Source organism: Chelonia mydas, chromosome 5, assembly GCF_015237465.2.
Source record: "Chelonia mydas isolate rCheMyd1 chromosome 5, rCheMyd1.pri.v2, whole genome shotgun sequence".
Taxonomy (NCBI): Eukaryota; Metazoa; Chordata; order Testudines; family Cheloniidae; genus Chelonia; species Chelonia mydas.
In genome coordinates, this window is record NC_051245.2 from 60592339 (window position 1) to 60609432 (window position 17094).

At 45.1% G+C, this 17094-nt stretch overlaps 1 protein-coding gene across 33 annotated transcripts in view; it reads left to right on the top strand.

Moving 5' to 3' along the window:
• The window catches only part of CAST (calpastatin), a 107191-nt gene that overhangs the window by 76335 nt on the left and 13762 nt on the right, over window positions 1-17094 (top strand). For 24 of the 33 annotated variants that reach the window (XM_043546724.1, XM_037903274.2, XM_043546736.1 and 21 more), the window contains 6 exons: window positions 1439-1540; window positions 6891-6974; window positions 7745-7792; window positions 7979-8071; window positions 8578-8679; window positions 11154-11255. In XM_043546724.1, coding sequence (XP_043402659.1) covers window positions 1439-1540; window positions 6891-6974; window positions 7745-7792; window positions 7979-8071; window positions 8578-8679; window positions 11154-11255 — 531 coding nt within the window. The remainder of the gene's footprint in view (window positions 1-1438; window positions 1541-6890; window positions 6975-7744; window positions 7793-7978; window positions 8072-8577; window positions 8680-11153; window positions 11256-17094) is intronic. The other 9 variants (XM_043546720.1, XM_043546735.1, XM_043546727.1 and 6 more) reach the window with 1 other exon arrangement.

The following is a 17094-nucleotide window of genomic DNA, read 5'->3' on the forward strand; positions in this document are numbered from 1 at the left end:
AAAAGCTCAAAGCTGGTTTGTGAAAAGTTATAAAAGTATGGCTTTGTGGGATACTATTGCAGACTTTACAGCCAAGCACTTCAGAATAATCTCTTCATGGCTTAACTGTATGATATAGATTGAATTTCCTAAGGGACACCTATGATTTGAACTCTTGTGATGCCCTCTGGCATTTTTTCTTGAAACAGACAATAGTTTCACTATGCGTGAGGGTATGTGCTTCAAATGCTTTCCTAAATTCTTTTTAAGATGATTCTGTTTATGAACTTTTTATTGCCAGTAAACATAAACTTTAATAAAACATTTTATGAAAAAACCAACTGCCCTCCTATGTATTTGGGAAGACTATATTACTGGCAGACCTCCCTTCCTCTGCGGTCATGGAGTGTATAAATCTAAACTTCTGGAAGTGTCTAGCTGTTAATCATGTCTACCTGGAGAACACTCTGCCAAAGTCCTAGAGGATCTGTGCTGCAGTGGCACACTTTAGGGGGAAAGGCAATTTATGATTAGAGCCATACCAAATTCATGGTCCATTTTGGTAAATTCCACGTTCATAGGATTTTTAAAATGTTAAATTTCATGGTTTCAGATATTTAAATTTGAAATTTCACAGTATTGTAACCATAGGGGTCCCAACCCAAATTGGGGATGGGGGTTGCAAGACTACTGTAGGGGGTTGCAGTATTGCCATCCTTACTTCTGCGCTGCTTCTGGCCAGCCGTGGAGCTTCCTGCAACTGGGGGAGGTTCCCAGAGGTGGGTCTGACCCGGCCCTGGGAGTGGCCCGTGCAGAGGAAGAGGAAGTCCCAGCTGGGTCGGGACTAGTAACTAGAGCCCAGCACACAGTAGCAGTCCCCAACTGGGGTGCCTCAACCTGTCCCCGGATCTGGAACCAGCGCTTGGGGGCTAAAGGGGCCTTGGGCTGTCTGTATGTGGTGGGATTTGTGAGCACAGTGCCCCCCCCCCGACCATGGTGCCCTGGACGATCACCCACCCGTAAGGCCAGCCCAAAAGTGATGACCTCCCCCCATACCATGCCATCCTTGCTTTTGCGCTGCTGCTGGCGGTGGCGCTGCCATCAGAGCTGGGCACCTGGCCAGAAGCTGCTGCTCTCTGCCTGCCCAGCTCTGAAGGCAGCACAGAAGTAAGAGTGGCCATCCCATGACCCTCCTATAATAGCCAGATTTCACAGGGAGACCAGATTTCACGGTCCATGATGCGTTTTTTCATGGCCATGAATTTGGTAGGGCCCTATTTATAATTACTGAGTTTATTAGTATGGATAGTTGTATCTTCTTGAGTTTTGCATATATGTTGCTTTCAAAATAAAATTATGTTTATAATCTGCGGTTAGAAATTCTGAATATGTTTCTTCAAAAACAGCTTGACATCAATAAAACTGCAGATGTGTCTAATAACATCTAATGCTTTTGCAGGCTGGACATGCGTCAGATGAGGCAGTGGATGCCTTGTGTAGTAGTCTAGGAAAGAGAGAGCCTGACCCAGAGGAAAACAAATCTGCGGTGGATAAAGTGAAGGTATTAAAATAGCCAGGCCTTCAAAAAACACTTTGTAAAAGTAGTTATCCTGAGTTATGTTGTATTAGCTTAGACTAAACCAAGTACAGAGGGCCATATTTTGCCATCTATTTTTAAGCGGAACTTCCCGTTTAAACCAATAGAGGGAATTCAGTTTAGAAACTTGTGAAGAGATCCTTGGGGTGCAACCTGGACTGTGGGACTGCTGAGACTTCCAAACCCATCAAGGGCTGTCTGTCACACTGTGGTGCTGATGTTCAGCAACAAGTCTCTGACAGCCACTGCACTTACACAGCCATCCACAGGCAGAGACACGCCCAACTGTGTTACATGAATGATCTCCCAGCCACTCATGAACCATCAATAGAGAGGCTTCAGCCAATTCCCCCCAGTTTCGGAACCTTACACCCCAAAAGGATACTGTCTTGCACTGCTCAAGGGTCCCTTGGACAGTGCAAACTCATTAAGTTCACCACATCTTCATAGGAAAGTGGACAAGCACCAGCCTTTGTAACCTGAGCTGAGATTCCCCAAGTACTTGAACCAAAACCACAGTTTTAGGTAAAATATAAAATAGATATATTAACTACAGAAAGATAGATATTAAGTGATTATAAGTAGCAGGCATAGAGATCAAAGTTGGTTACCTAAGAAATAAAACTAAATTTTCAGTCTTAATTCTAATTTAAACAGACTAAGCAAGATCTGAATCCATCTCCGACCCTAGATAGCACAAGCAGCTTACAGTTCCTCAGTACACAGACTGGTCCCAGGCTGATAGAGGGTCCAGTCTCCCTAGTTCAAAGTCAGTGTCTTCCAGATGAACTTTCAGGTGTTGAGATGTGGGGCGAAAGAGGCCAAGTGATGATGTCCTTACCTTAGTCCATCCTGTGCTTTGCTGCATATTGGGCTAACACATTTTCCATCCTTGCCTGTCAACTGCCCTTCTCTCCAAATCTTCCCATTTCATGTTGAGGTGCTTGATGTCGTTCAGAACTGTTCGTTTCCATGTTATTTGTGGTCTTCCTCTCTTTCTTCTTGCATTTTCTGGCTTCCATTCAAGGGCGGTATTTGGTAAGCATTCTTTTTCCATTCTCAGCGCATGTCCCAACCACTGATGTCTTCTTTTGTAGATTATTTGTGAGAGGGTGCCTTGTCCAGTCGTTTTTCTGACTTCTTCATTCGTCTTCCTATCTCTGTATGTTATTCCCAATATTCTTCTCAGACATTGGTGATGAAATGCATCCAGCTTTTGTGTCTCTTTCTTGGTAAGTTGCTATGTCTCACTGCTGACAATAACAATTGCTTTGTACTTGTTCAGTTTTGTCTTGAGAGAGATGTTTTTGAGTTGCCAGATGTTTTTGAGTCTTCCAAATGCAATGTTTGCCTTCCCGATTCTTCTTCTTATTTCCTTGGAACTAGTACCATCTTGGCTGATGGTACTTATAAGATACCACTTTCTCCAGTTTCTCTTCTTCAGTTTAGAGTTCAGTCCCTATATTCCCCATTAACATGACTTTACATTTCTTTGCATTGTATCTCAAACCTATCTTCTCCATTACTTCTTTTACTTGGTTTGTGCATTGAACACATGAAGTCAGGTTTCACATCATTTCACTGTTGGCATCTTCATTGATAAGAGCGATGTCGTCAGCAAAGTCTAGATCAAATAGCCATGAATTGTTCCATTTTAGGCCATATGTATCAGTATTGCACGGTTTTAATCGATAGTCGATGACTAGCATAACCATAAAAAGAGACAGGATGTGCCCCTGCCTTATGGCTGTCTTGATGCCGAATGGCTTGCTCAATCCATCTTCCATTTTAATGCAGCATTTTGAGTTGGCGTAGAATGCCTTCATAATGTTAGTTAATTTTGTTAGAATTCCATATTGTTCCACAATTTTCCATGTTGTTTCTCTGTTTACACCAGGCATCGGCAACCTTTGGCACACCAGGGAAAGCCCCTGGTGGGCTGGGATGGTTTGTTTACCTACCGCGTTCGCAGGTTCAGCTGATCGCAGCTCCCACTGGCCGTGGTTTGCCATCTCAGACCAATGGGGGCTGCAGGAAGGGCGGCCAGCACATCCCTCGGCCTGTGCCGCTGCCCGCAGCCCCCATTGCCATGGAGCGGTAAACCACGGCCAGTGGAAGCTGTGATCGGCCGAACCTGCGGACACGGCAGGTAAACAAACCGGCCCGGCCCGCCAGGGGCTTTCCCTGGCAGGCCGCTCGCCAAAAGTTGCCGATCCCTGGTTTACACTATCAGATGTCTTTTGAAAGTCCACAAAATTGATGACAAGACTGCCTTGGAATTCAGTTGTGTTCTCAATAATCCGTCTCATGGTGAAAATAGTGTCTGTGCACGATCTCCCTTGTCTAAATCCAGATTGTTGTTCACGTAGGATGGTATCCATCTTTCCTTTCATTCTGTTCAGGAGGACTGCTGCTAATACTTTACCTGTGACAGATAGAAGTGTTACTCCCCTCCAATCTAAGCAGTTGTTTAGATCACCTTTCTTTGGTAACTTGATTATGATACTGACGGTCCATTCGTCCGGCACCTTCTCCTCCCTCCATATTTTGTTGCACAGTGAACAGATGACTGATTCCACGTCTTCACCTCCATTTTTAAGCATCTCAGGATGAATACCGTCCAAACCCAGGTGCTTTGTTGTTTTTCAGCTTCTGCAATTTTTTTTTTTTTTTTTTACTACTTGGATATTTACCTCAGATACATCTATATCTAGGTCTAATGGTTTATCATAGTTAAATTCCAGTCTTGTAATTGGTTCTGGTTGGTTTAGCACTTCTTCGAAGTGTTCCACCCATCTATTTTCTTGTTCCTCCTGTGTTTCAAAATTTCTCCTTGTTTCCCTTTCACTGGGACACTTCTGAATTTTGATCCATATTGTGTTCGCTGTTTCAGGATCGTGCAGTCTGTTCTTGTATCATTTCTTTCCCCTGCTTCTTCAGCTTCACTAGCCTTATTTTCTATCCAATTTCGCTTATCTTTTTTGCATTGTTTCTTTACTGCTTTGTCAAGATTCCTGTGGGTTTGTTTTGTTTCTTCAGTCACCTGTTGTAGTACTAGAGCCTTTTATTTTCTTCTTTTGTCTATAATTTTCCATGTTTCTTCTGAGATCCACTTTTCTTTATTGCTTCCTCTCTTTCTACCAATTATCTTTTCAGCTGCTTCTAGTATAGCTGTTTTGAAAAGTCCCCTGTATTTTTCCACTTTGTTTTCTTCAAGATCTTTAAGGGCCTCAAACCTATTTTTGACCTCTATCTGGTACTCTTTTCGTATCCTGCAATCTTTTAGTTTCTGTATATTAAATAATCTGGGTCTGTGTTCTTTCTTTTTAAGCGCTTTAAACTTCAATTTGATGTTTGCTTTCAGCAAATAGTGATCACTCCCTATATCTGCTCTTCTACTTGTGTCTAACACCGATGTTTTCCACCTCTGACTAACACAGATACAGTCAATCTCGTTTTGTGTATGGCCACTTGGTGAAATCCATGTCTTTTTGGGTATGTTTTTATGTTGGAAGAAAGAATTGCAGATGCTAAGATTGTTTTCGGCACAAAATTCAAGAAGTCTTGTGCCATTGTCGTCGTCGTTCCAGTTGTATGTGGGCCGATGATTGTTTCCCAACCTCTTCTTTCATTTCCGATCTGGGAATTAAAATCTCCCATAACCAGGACAAGATCGTGGTTTGGTATTTCTTTCATTATGATGATGTCACTGCCCCTCTTTTATACTTTCTTTCAGCTGCTAGAAAGATCCTTGCTGTGATGTGGGTTAGTCCGCCATATGTACTTGCCTTCTCTGAAGAGTCCCCGGGAGAGTGGATTCTTTTTGATGGGCCATCAACACCTGTCTGACCTCCTTTGTTGCAACTGAAAGGCTGGCTGTGGGCATTTCCCAACCTCACAACATATTTCAAAAAGAAAAGGAGTACTTGTGGCACCTTAGAGACTAACCAATTTATTTGAGCATAAGCTTTCGTGAGCTACAGCTCACTTCATCGGATGCAGTGAGCTGTAGCTCACGAAAGCTTATGCTCAAATAAATTGATTAGTCTCTAAGGTGCCACAAGTACACCTTTTCTTTTTGCGAATACAGACTAACACGGCTGCTACTCTGAAACATATTTCAGTAGCACATAGGAAGTATTGCTCTAACTTCACATACAATGATAGTACATACAATTCAACATGATATAAATGTTCAACAGATTAAGACTTTTAAAATGATACCTCACAAGGCATACTTGTACAAAACATATCATAATGGTGAATATGCTGGTTCCAGGGTGCTACTTGGAGGTAGTTTCACAAAATTATTATAATAAATTAGTGCAGAGTGATTTATAAGTGATTTTTTTTATTCATTTTAGCATGCATACATACCTTAAGAATGAAGTATTTGGTAACACAGTATCCTTTCTACATTCATGCAGTTCCTGGAAAATGCATTGTTTAGTGTCTTAAAAACTAAGCTAATGTAGAAGTAAAGTGTGTATTAAAAATAGCAACAACAAAAAAATCAATTAGTCCCTTAAAAGGAACCAAACTTTAGATATTGTGCTGGTTTATTATTTAAATAAATTTTTCCTCCTTCTTTTGAACATTAAAGACAAAGGAAGAAATGAAATGTATAGCTACATTTGTTTGTAAAGGTGTGCTATGATTGAAACAGCAGGGTTCAATATATTATTAGAACGATCTTTCACTCTGTTTTATGAAATGTTGGACATCTTCACAATTTTTCTGTCAACCTTAAAAACCTGTAAAATCTTATGACCTCTGGGTCAGGTGTTACGTAAAGCAGCCAAAGATAGCTGGTGGAGAATTACCCTGGCTCATGGGAAGCCTTGGGCAGCAGAAAGTTGGCTCTGCTGCCTTCTGCCCCAGCTACCTTCCCAATCCCTGCTTCCCTAGGCCTAATCCTGCCCCTGTGCAGCCTTACCTTGCAGCCCTGAATCAGGGAGCTGTCAGTGTGTTTCATACAGAGAACAGAATCAAGGCCCATGGGTGTTTTTATTGTTGTTGGTTTATACTTACTTACTCTCATATTTACTTTTATCAGTTTTATACCAAATATAATGCTATTAAAATGAATGGAATTACTCCTCATTTTATATTGAAGTAGTGAGTGGCGAGTCAGATTTAAGGCTCATCAGAAGAAAGCATGAGATTTTGCCTGATAATTAAACTGCATTTGCAAGGGAACATCTGCCTACAATGGTGCTGTACCGAAAGAGAGTCAAAAACTTGCTCCCATGCAGTACGTAAGGCCTCGTGACATTTCTGTTGAGAGATGTTCCACCTTTGTTTTCCCCCTTAGGAGAAAGCCAAACAAGAAGAACGAGAAAAACTGGGTGAAGATGAAGAAACAATCCCTCCTGAGTACAGATTAATAGAGGCAAAGGTAATTCCTTTTAATATGTTCCTGTATTCTTTGCACTCCTTTCCTCATGCTTGGATGTTGCTTCAGGCACTACAGTAATACATAATGATTGACTTCATTGTAATTTGTGGTTCATCAACATATCTGAATACTAGGCAACTTTTATTTAGATATCTAAATACGGGTGGAGGTGGTTTAGCTTTATGCACCCAAATGTGAATAATTCAGGCTGAGAGGGGTGAATTGGATTATGTACTATTTGTGCTTCAAAAGAATAATTATTAAATTCCAGTCAGTCGCTGTTACCCAGTGAAGCTGATGGGATTTTTGCAAATGTCACCAAGGGCATAATCGGATGGTAGTAGGGTTGCACAGGCATAACTGAGGCCTGCAGAACCCTTTGTTGCTGATACTGATGTGTTAGAAGGAAATTCCCCTCTTGACCCTAAATTCTGGAGTGATTAGGCAGGGCTACAAGTTAGGCTTTCATTTGCAAACTGAGCATATTTGGTATGGCAGTGGAGAGACAGCAAGCATGGAAGCTCACAGTGACATTTTTGGAATCTCTTTCAGAGCAGAACTATATCTTAAATTCCTGAAACTCTATTTATGCCAAAAGCCTGACCAATGGCTGTTTTTATTTAAAAAAAAAAAAAAAAAAAAAGGGGGGGGGGGGGGGGAAGGGAAGAGGCAGTGTAATAACATTTTGTGTATTTTTAACCACTTTTACCGAAAGACTTGTGTTTCGTGGTCATAGAGAACTACTTTGTTAAACAGTGTTTTCTCTGTAGGATAAAGATGGAAAACCACTCTTGCCAAAATCTAAAGAAAAGCCCCAGGTCAGTGAGTAAATATTCAGAAAGTCTTTTACTTTTCCATTTGTTGTTCATTAAACAGAGAAGGAAAAGATTTCCTATTCTCTAAGCCGTATTCTGACTCTCTAAATTATGCAGTATAATCAGAGCGATCAACAGATTTCAAACAAAAAGGGTAAAAAAGCTGGTGTCACTTCTTTTTAATTGTAGCCCATGAGTGAAAGTGAGCTCTTGGATGCTTTGTCAGAGGGATTTGCCAGTTCCCCAGCAACATTACAGTCTGCACCACTAGCTACACCTAACGTAAGATCTCTGAATGTACTTAATCTGTATTATTCTGTTTTATATTCAAGTTATTTAAACAACTTGATTTTCCCTTATTTTTATAGTAAACGTAGAAGGAAAAAAACAGGCCCAGGCTGTCTTAAATGATGAAAAATCGGGTGTGTTTTATTGTTGTGTCTAATTTAACAGTTGATTGCATAGGTAACACGCAATCATTGAGACTTTTCAAAGCAATCTAGGGGATTTAGACACATGGGGTGAAGTCCTAGACCCATTGAAATCTCTGAGGTATGGAATGTAGAAAAAACAAGTTTAAATGACTTCTCGAGAACTGTTATACCCTCTAATGTGGGTGGGGGCTGGGGATTAAATTAGTCTGAAATAGATACAGTATGTTAGAAGAATCAAATCCCAGATGAGCACTGTACAGGATGAAAATAAAACAGTTGTGCATCCCATAAACTGGGATTTCCTATGTATGTTCATAGTATTATATACACTGGTAACAATGTTTTTTATTTTAGAAATCCACAGCTGTTAAATCTTCTCCAGCTGCCTCTGAAGAAGTTGTCGCCTCCACTACAGCTTCTGCAGTGCATTCAGCAGCTCCTCCAGCTGCTACCCCAGTAAGCAGCATGCATTGTTGATGATGATGATCATACTAAAACCTGTTAGAGGAAGGAAACAGGAGATCTCGGTAGAGTAGTTCTTAATGGTGGAGCTTGTTGTAAAGTTGAATCCTTTACTACTGAAACTGGCTATTAAGATTTTTCTCTGGAAAAGAATTCTAGGCTTCTGCATTTTGTGTACAGTTTTGCACTGTGGCCCAGATTTTTGCTTATGTTACATATATGCCCATTCCAGAAACCCCCTGGCTAGCACCAGGAATGAAGGCTGTAAGTTGTCCATCCCTTTTCTGGTTCCTCCAGAAACATGGAAGGCATAACAAGATGTGGCCTAGGAGTTGTGCGCTGTGATTTTGTATGTGGACATGTTCATGCAAGACCCAGCAACAGTCTGTATGAATAGCCCCTTTTCAGCTCTGAGTTGGAATAGATTTTTATAATTGATCTGTGAGGGGGACTGGTCTTGGCCAGAATAGGAGCATACATTCATGTTAGTTTTTTGCAGTGTGTATGTGTGCAATTTTGAGGCCTGTTACACTTTTTTCCCCTCTTATGTCTGCCAGAATTTATTATTTTGAGGCCTGTTACACTTTTTTCCCCTCTTATGTCTGCCAGAATTATTTATTTAGCTGACCCTGTGTTTGGTCAGCTAAATAAAAATACAGGCTAGATCCCCATGGTGTACCTTCACAGGACCATGTGGTTCTGTGATTTTGGTGAGACCTCTGCAGGCCGGGTTGAGGCAAAAAATGCAAGTAAAAGTAGAATACTATAGTGTCATCGTGACCAAGCACTTCTACAGGAACAGCAGGAAAAGTAAGGGTTAATGGGGAAGAGTGCTGCTTGGCTTTCCTTGGCTAAGGTAAGCAGTGCTCTTACGTATCCCCAACTCCTTCCTTGGCTGGTGCAGTGAAAGCTCCCACTTCTGTTCATTGGAGAAACTCCTGTGGCTCACATTTTGTTAAGAAAAGAAATTTAACTGGAGAAGCTAAAGTTTTCAGTAGGTAAAACCTAAGTGTATAAGCAAAAGACAGCACTTTCTGGAAGGAAAAAACCTTTCAAATGTTAATGGAAACATTATACAGCCAGGGAATTTTAACTTATGCAACTGGCACTTGCTTAGCAGCTACATTTTGGCCAGGGCCGGCTCTAGGCACCAGCAAAACAAGCAGGTGCTTGGGGTGGCACATTTCTAGGGGTGGCATGGCCCGCGCCGGAATGCCGCCCCTAGAAATGTGCCCCCGCTGCCCCAGCTCGCCTCCCCTCCACATGCTCCCCTGAGCGCGCCACCGCCACTCCACTTCTCCCCCCCCCCACCCCAGGTTTCGCATGGCAAGCCTGGGACGGAGGGAGGAGAAGCCGAGCGGCAGCGCACTCGGGGGAAGCGGTGGTGGTGGAGCGGAGGTGAGCTGGGGTGGGGAGTGGTTCCTCCACCCCTCCCCCCTGTTACTTCCTGCGCTCCCCGCCACACCCTCGCTCACCTCCGCTCTGCCTGCTCCCCTGAACTGAGAGGGAGGGGGGAGAAGCGGAGCGGCAGCATGTTCAGGGGAGCAGGCGGAGCGGAGGTGAGCTAAGGTGAGGGGTTGCGGGGTGGGGGCAGCCCCAGGAAGCAAGGGGGAGGGGGGAATGCGGCACGCCTGGGGGAGAAGGCGGGGCTGGGGATTTGGGGAAGGGGTTGGGAAGGGGCAGGGCGAGGGGGCACAAAAAAAAAAAAGCGTGGGTGGCCAAAAATGTTTTTGCTTGAGGTAGCCAAAATCCTGGAGCCAGCCCTGTTTTTGGCATTCTTCTGCTACAAGCAAACCAATTCCAATGTAGGAAAACATCTACGCTAGAAACAGTTTTAAAATGGATCATCTTAACAAACATTTACTACCTCATTCTGCCAATGGTACGACTACACAGCAGTAAAAGACGAGGAGCACAAATGTGGATGGCCTGGGTCCCCTGACTTGGGCTCGTAGGTCTTGGGCTGAAAAATGCAGTGTAAACGTTTGGGGTTGGGCTCCAGCCAGAGCTCTGAGACCCTCCCTCCCCCACTCCTTGTGACCTGAATACCTACACTGCACTACAACTTTAGCCCCGCAGCCTGAGCCTGAGACTCGGTGCTCAGGTTTTTTATTGCTGTGTAGTCGTACCATTGGCAGAATGAGGTAGCACGTTTGTTAAGATGATCCATTTTAAAACTGTTTCTAGTGTAGACGTTTTCCTAAATTAGAATTGGTTTGCTTGTAGCAGAAGAATGCCAAAGAAATCTCTACTCCACTTGCCTATTCTAAGTGATCTTTTCCCTTCACTCTGAACAGCCAATAATTTTCCAATTGTTGTCACTACATTGCAATTAATTTTATTTATGGTATTTCAAAGGCAGAGTAGACTTTGTGTTGGATGAAGTTAGTTAGTGTTTATTATACCTTGTTTAAATGAAGATTTTTTTTGTGACATATGTTTTCTTGAATATATTTACATTTTGCTAGGGTGGTAAAGAGCAAGACAATGCCCTAGACCTTCTGTCTGCTTCACTGGGACAAAGAGAACCTGATCCTGATGAAAACAAACCAGTTGTGGATAAAGTAAAGGTAGTAAAATATTCTCAACCTGTACCACCAAAAAGAAATGGAACATCTGCCTTGTCTATTTTTAATGTATTTATTTTACATAGAAGAGAACATGGAACATCATTTTCAAGCACAAGAATAATTTTAGTGAAGATAAAGCATGCCTGTATGCTATGCTTAATTTGTGCAGTTTTTATTGAAGAAGTTACATGCTTAATTAACCAATTCATTTCATATTGTCAATCTAAAAGATTTAAATACCAGGGTAGTCATGTTCAGATTCTTTTTAAGTTCTGTGATGAATACATAATTACTTGATGCCATCCCAGACAATTGAAAACAATTAGAAACTGAAGTATGTTGTAGAAGAAAATCAAAAGTTTTTAATCCCAGTACCTGTGCAATCATTTCTGTGATTAAATTTCAGATTCTTCTCTAATCTTCATTTCTTAAGTGACTTAGATTACCTGTTGTTAAATTGAGTTTTATCACATTACACATCACAGAGTAAACTAATAGTGTTAATAATATTCTTGAAATTCATGTTCTACTGGGGTTTCTTTTCAGATGTGTGTGCTCAAGCCTACCCGCACATACACTTGTCGAGACTTTACATTGTACCAACTCTTTAGATATAGAGTGTTGTATTCTTCAATGCTCTTCCTGCCATTTCTTTGGTTGGCTAAAGGTTATTAGTAGAAAATAATGCAAAATTCTGCTCCCAACTGCAGGGATTAAAGGCCCAAACCTGAAACACTGAAGTCAATGAAAGATTTGCCATTGATTTCACTGGGGAAGAAGTAGGCCCATGGTACAGTTTTTTTTTATTTTATTTTTTGCTGCAAAGTTTATAACCTTTAGCAGCCTAAGAAGTTGCCAGACTGACTTTGTCCATATGTTTGCACACTCTACAGCAGAGGTTTTAAAACTGTGGGGCTTGCCCCCCTAGTGGGGCGCACCCCCATAGTGGAGTGCACAGGAACACTCAGGGGAGTTAGTGGTGACACCAGATGGCTTGGGCTTCAGCTCAGCGGGACTTGGGGAGGGAGTGCCCCTTCCACCCCCTAACTCACCTCTTTTTGTCTGGTTTGAGGTGATGCAACTCAAAGCGGGGGCTCAGCTCAAAAAGTTTGAAAATTGCTGCTCTGCAGCCATCAGCCTAAACTCCCAGATTTTTCAGGATGTTGCAGTTCCTGATATTCTTGGCCAATTAGGTTGTATGTTAATCAGCTCCTCTCTGGTATCTTCAGTTCTGTTCTCTACCTCCTGTAGCCTTTAATTCAGAATGTCAACATTTTGAAGGAGCCCTGGCTTAAAGTCTTAGCTTTTCCTCTTAGCAGCTCAAAACAATTAGTGTTTTTGGCACATTAGACAAGACCAAATTATACACTCACTGGAATGCCATTGACACCAGTAAGATTGTACAGGTTAAAAATAAGTTCAGAATTTGGTCTCTAATTTTTAAATAATTTTGTAAAGAAAGTACTGTATACAGTGATATTAAATATCCTGCAATAAATTGCCCCAAAGGGTGTCCAACAAAGTAAGAATTGATGTAATAGATTAATTATATTTTTAATGTTGGCAAGTGACAGCATGAGCCCTGGGCTGGAGATAATTTGCATGTGTTAATCCTCAAGCCCAAAACTTGGTATCTCTGCATCACAGTACAGTACACACATGTTAACTGCTATACCTTTTTTTTTTTTTTTTTTTTTTTTTAAAACAGAGAAAATGTTTATAACAAATTAGGATGCTTTGCTTTCCAGTAAAAAAGAGAATTCTCTAAATTCTTCTTCGAGTGCTTGCTCATGTCCATTCAGCTTAGGTGTGTGTGTTCACCACATGCACCGGTGCTAGAAGCTTTTTCCCTCAGCAGTATCTATAGGGGATCAGCTCCCGTGCCCCCTGGAGTGGCGCACACGTGCTGCAGTATATAGGGCACCACTGGTGCCCCCCACCCTTAGTGACAATGCTGGAACTGTTGCTGCTTCAGCTAGTGCTGTTGCTGCTCGTTCGTACAAACTAGTTATCTCTTGTATTGTAGTGCATATAATTTTCTGTTAGTGTTTATAAATCGCTTAGCTATAGTTCGAGACTTCATAGGCCCCGAATGGGACTTGCCTCGGATGGGGCATGCCCTGGTCCCCAGGCTTTAAGCCCTGCAGTCACTGCAAGAGTCCCATGCCTGTTAGTGATTCACACAGCAGTTGTCTGTGTTGCTTGGACGAAGGGCACATTAGTGAGAAGTGCAAAATTTGCAAGTCCTTCAAGCCAAGGACTAAGAAGGAGCGCTATATTCATTTAAGAGCACTCCTTGTGGAGTTGGCCCTCACCCCGGCCCCATGGGGACCCTCCACTGGCCGGCACTGGTCCCCATCCGTGGTTCCAACCAAGAAGCTGAAGAAGGTGGGGCGAGGCCAGTCTCCAACCTCCTGCAAGGGAAAGGATAAAACTGGATGTGAGCAAGGTCCCGTGCCGGGCAACTCATCACCAATGTCAGGATCTCGGACCCACACTCCTGTGGAGTGATGTAGCCCAACCTGCTCCCCGCCAGCTACCCTGGATAGCAGCAGAGGCCTCCGTCAGCTCCGGATGCCGTCCACAGCAGAGGCCCTGCAGGTGGCACAAGGGATCATGTCGCCTACACGGCTCGTGCAGTTCCCCAGTCACAGCGTAAACCTGTGTTCAGACTGCTTTGGTCCCCACCTCAGTGGCACCGTTGCAGGGGACGTCCTGCCAGCGCTTGCCCTCCCGTAGCCACCACACATCTGTCCGAGATAGGCAGATGCAGCGCAGCCCCATTTGGGCACTGGCAGAGAGGCTCTAGGTGCAGCTCGCCGGCCACTGGGCGCAGACCTTTGGAGGCATGCACCCCCCGGCAGGAGTTCTGGTCCCGGCACCCAGTATTTCCGAGACCGCGGTACCTCTCCATGGACCCGTCGAGGGATCGACGTTACCATTCCTCAGACCGTCAGCAATCCCCTGGGAGGGCATCGCTGCGTGTGGGTGCTTCCCGGCATCAAGCCCGTTCCGACTCCTGGTCCCTCTCCTCATTCCGGTACCGCTCATCAGGTGCGAGACATAGATCACTGGCTCCAAGCCGTCATGGATCCGTTGAGCGTCCTAAGACCCCGTTCCAGATCGGACTCTAGGCGGAGTGACCGGCACCGGTTGGGACAGAGCTACCGGTTTGCTCCGTCCTGGTCACCTGGGAGTGACTGCTCAGGATCCAGCCTCGGTTCAGAGCGAGGTTCCCTGACGGTGGGTCAAGCTCCAGTACCGGGTATGCTGTCGGCACTGAAACTGGCCCCACGGCATCAGGCACAGTGGCTAGTGCCATAGTACTCCTGGAACCCATGGGGGTTCACTCAGCCTTCCCAGGCTGCCCGCTCGGTTTCTGGAGTGTCAGAGAGACCAGCCTCGGGTGCGAGGACCCCTCAGGTCAAAGAGGGAACAAGCCACTGGACCACCAATGGTTGTGGAGGACCCTACAGTACCAGCATCTTCTTCGTCATCACCAGACAAGTCTATAACAAGACTCCCCCCTCCCCGGTTTCTCCGGATGACGCTAAAGTGCACCAAGAACTACTGAAGAGGGTTGCTGCCAACCTGGGTCTTCAGGCAGAGGAGCTAGAGGCACCTTTGGACTCTCTCTTTGATGTGCTCTGCTCCACAGCACCGACCAGGGTGGCGCTGCCCCTTCATGCTGGGGTCTCTAAGTTCATTAATGCCCTGTGGTCATTAATCCCTCCTCCCTGTCACCCATCTCCAAGAGGGCTGAGTGCAAGTACTTTGTGCCATCCAAAGGCCACGAGTACCTGTACATCCACCCTGCTCCCAGCTCCCTAGTGGTAGAAGCTGTTAACCACAGGGAGCAACAAGGTCAACTTGGGGCTACCCCTAGGAACAAAGACTGCAAGAGACTAGACTAGTTTGGGCATAAGGTTTATTCATCTTCTAGTCTCCAGTCAAGGGTGGTCAACCATCAAGCCCTCCTGGGACGCTATGATTTTAACATGTGGCATGCCATGGCCAAGTTTGAGGGCTCTCTTCCTAAGGCTTCTAAGAAGGAGCTCCTTGGAGGAGGGCATGACTGTGGCCAGGGCGACACTCCAGGCATCGTCGGATGCGGCGGACACTGCCGGCTGAACCATGGCCTCAGCTGTCACCATGCGCTGAACATCCTGGCTGCTCCTCTCTGGCTTGTCCACAGAGGCTCAGCAGTCAATGCAAGACCTTCTCTTCGATGGGCAAGCCCTGTTTGTGGAGAATAAGCTCTACAGCCTAAAGGTCTCCCGCACAACCCTTAAAACACTGGGCCTGTATGTTCCTAGCCCTGCCTGCAGCAGGCTCAGGGCCAGGGGAGCCACCCTCACCAGGAGCCTCCCCATAAGAAATCCAGAGGCTATAAGTAGCGTCCTAGCCAACAGCCTTCTCAGGCTTCTCAGTCGAGCTTGACCCGCAATAAGCAGGCGGGCAAGTGCTCATTTTGAGGGTACTCCCAACGGCGACCTACTGGACTGTTCCCAGGATCCTCCCTCCCCTATTTTTGCCCACCGTCTTTCTCCTTTCCTTCCTGTGTGGGCATCTAGAACATCAGACCTATGGGTCCTCAATATGGTGGCATGGGGTCACACCCTTCAGTTGCTTTCTACCCCACCATCCCACGCCCCCTCCCCGTCCCTCTTCAGGGACCCTTCTCACAAGAGTCTCCTCGTGCAGGAGGTACAGGGGTTACTGCAGCTAGGTGTGGTGGATGCTGTACCTTCAGAGTACAGGAACAAGGGGTTCTATTCATGTTACTTTTTAATCCCAAAGGCCAAGGGCAGTCTGCGACCTATCCTGGACCTGCGGAACTTGAACCACTTCCTAGCGAAGCTGAAGTTCTGCATGGTCTCCCAGCCTCCATCATCACCTCCTTGGATCTGGGAGACTGGTACGCCGCCCGCAATCTGAAAGATGCATACTTTCACATCACCATCTTCGAGGGACACAGATGCTTCCTCCAGTTTATGGTAGGTCCCAACCACTGTCAGTTTGTGGTCCTCCCATTTGGCCTAGCAACAGCACTGAAGGTATTTACCAAGTACATGTTGGTGGTGGCTGCTTACCTGAAACATGGGGGTATCCAGATCTACCCATTCCTCAATGACTGGCTAGTCAAGGGCAGCTCCAGGTCCAAAGGGCATGTCACGATGCTGTTAGCCACCTGCCTTTGCCTCAGCCTGTTTGTAAACAACAAAAAATCCACGTTAGTTCCGGCACAGAGGATAGAGTCCATCGGAGCAGTGCTCAACTCGACCTGCACCAGGGCGTTCCTGCTGCTGGAGAGATTCAGGGCACTGGCAGACCTCATTGCGGAAGTCTCCACGTTTCCCTCCGCATACTAGGTCACATGGCAGTGTGTGCATATGTTGTGTGCCACACCAGGGTCTGGATGCAACCCCTGCAGCTATGGCTGGCAGCGGTCTACTCCCAGTCCAGGGACCACCTGGAAAAGGTCTTTACTGTACTTACCTCGCTGCGATCGTGGACCGACCCCGGAAAAGTCCTGGAATGAGTCCCCATCGACAGCACTCCTCACGAAGTCGAGTTGGTTTCAGAAACCTCGGATGAGGGGCGCACCTCGTCACCCTCCAGACCCAAGGTATGTCGTCCCCAGAGGAGTCGATGCTAAACATAAACGTCAAAGAGCTCAGGGCAGCGCGCAGAGCATGCGCAGTCTTCCTCCCTCACCTGTCAGGCAGAGTGGTCAGAGTCCTCACGGACAACACAGCCTCAATGTTCTACATCAACAGACAAGTGGGCGCACGATTCTCGGCCCTTTGCCAAGAAGCACTCCGTCTCTGGGACTTCT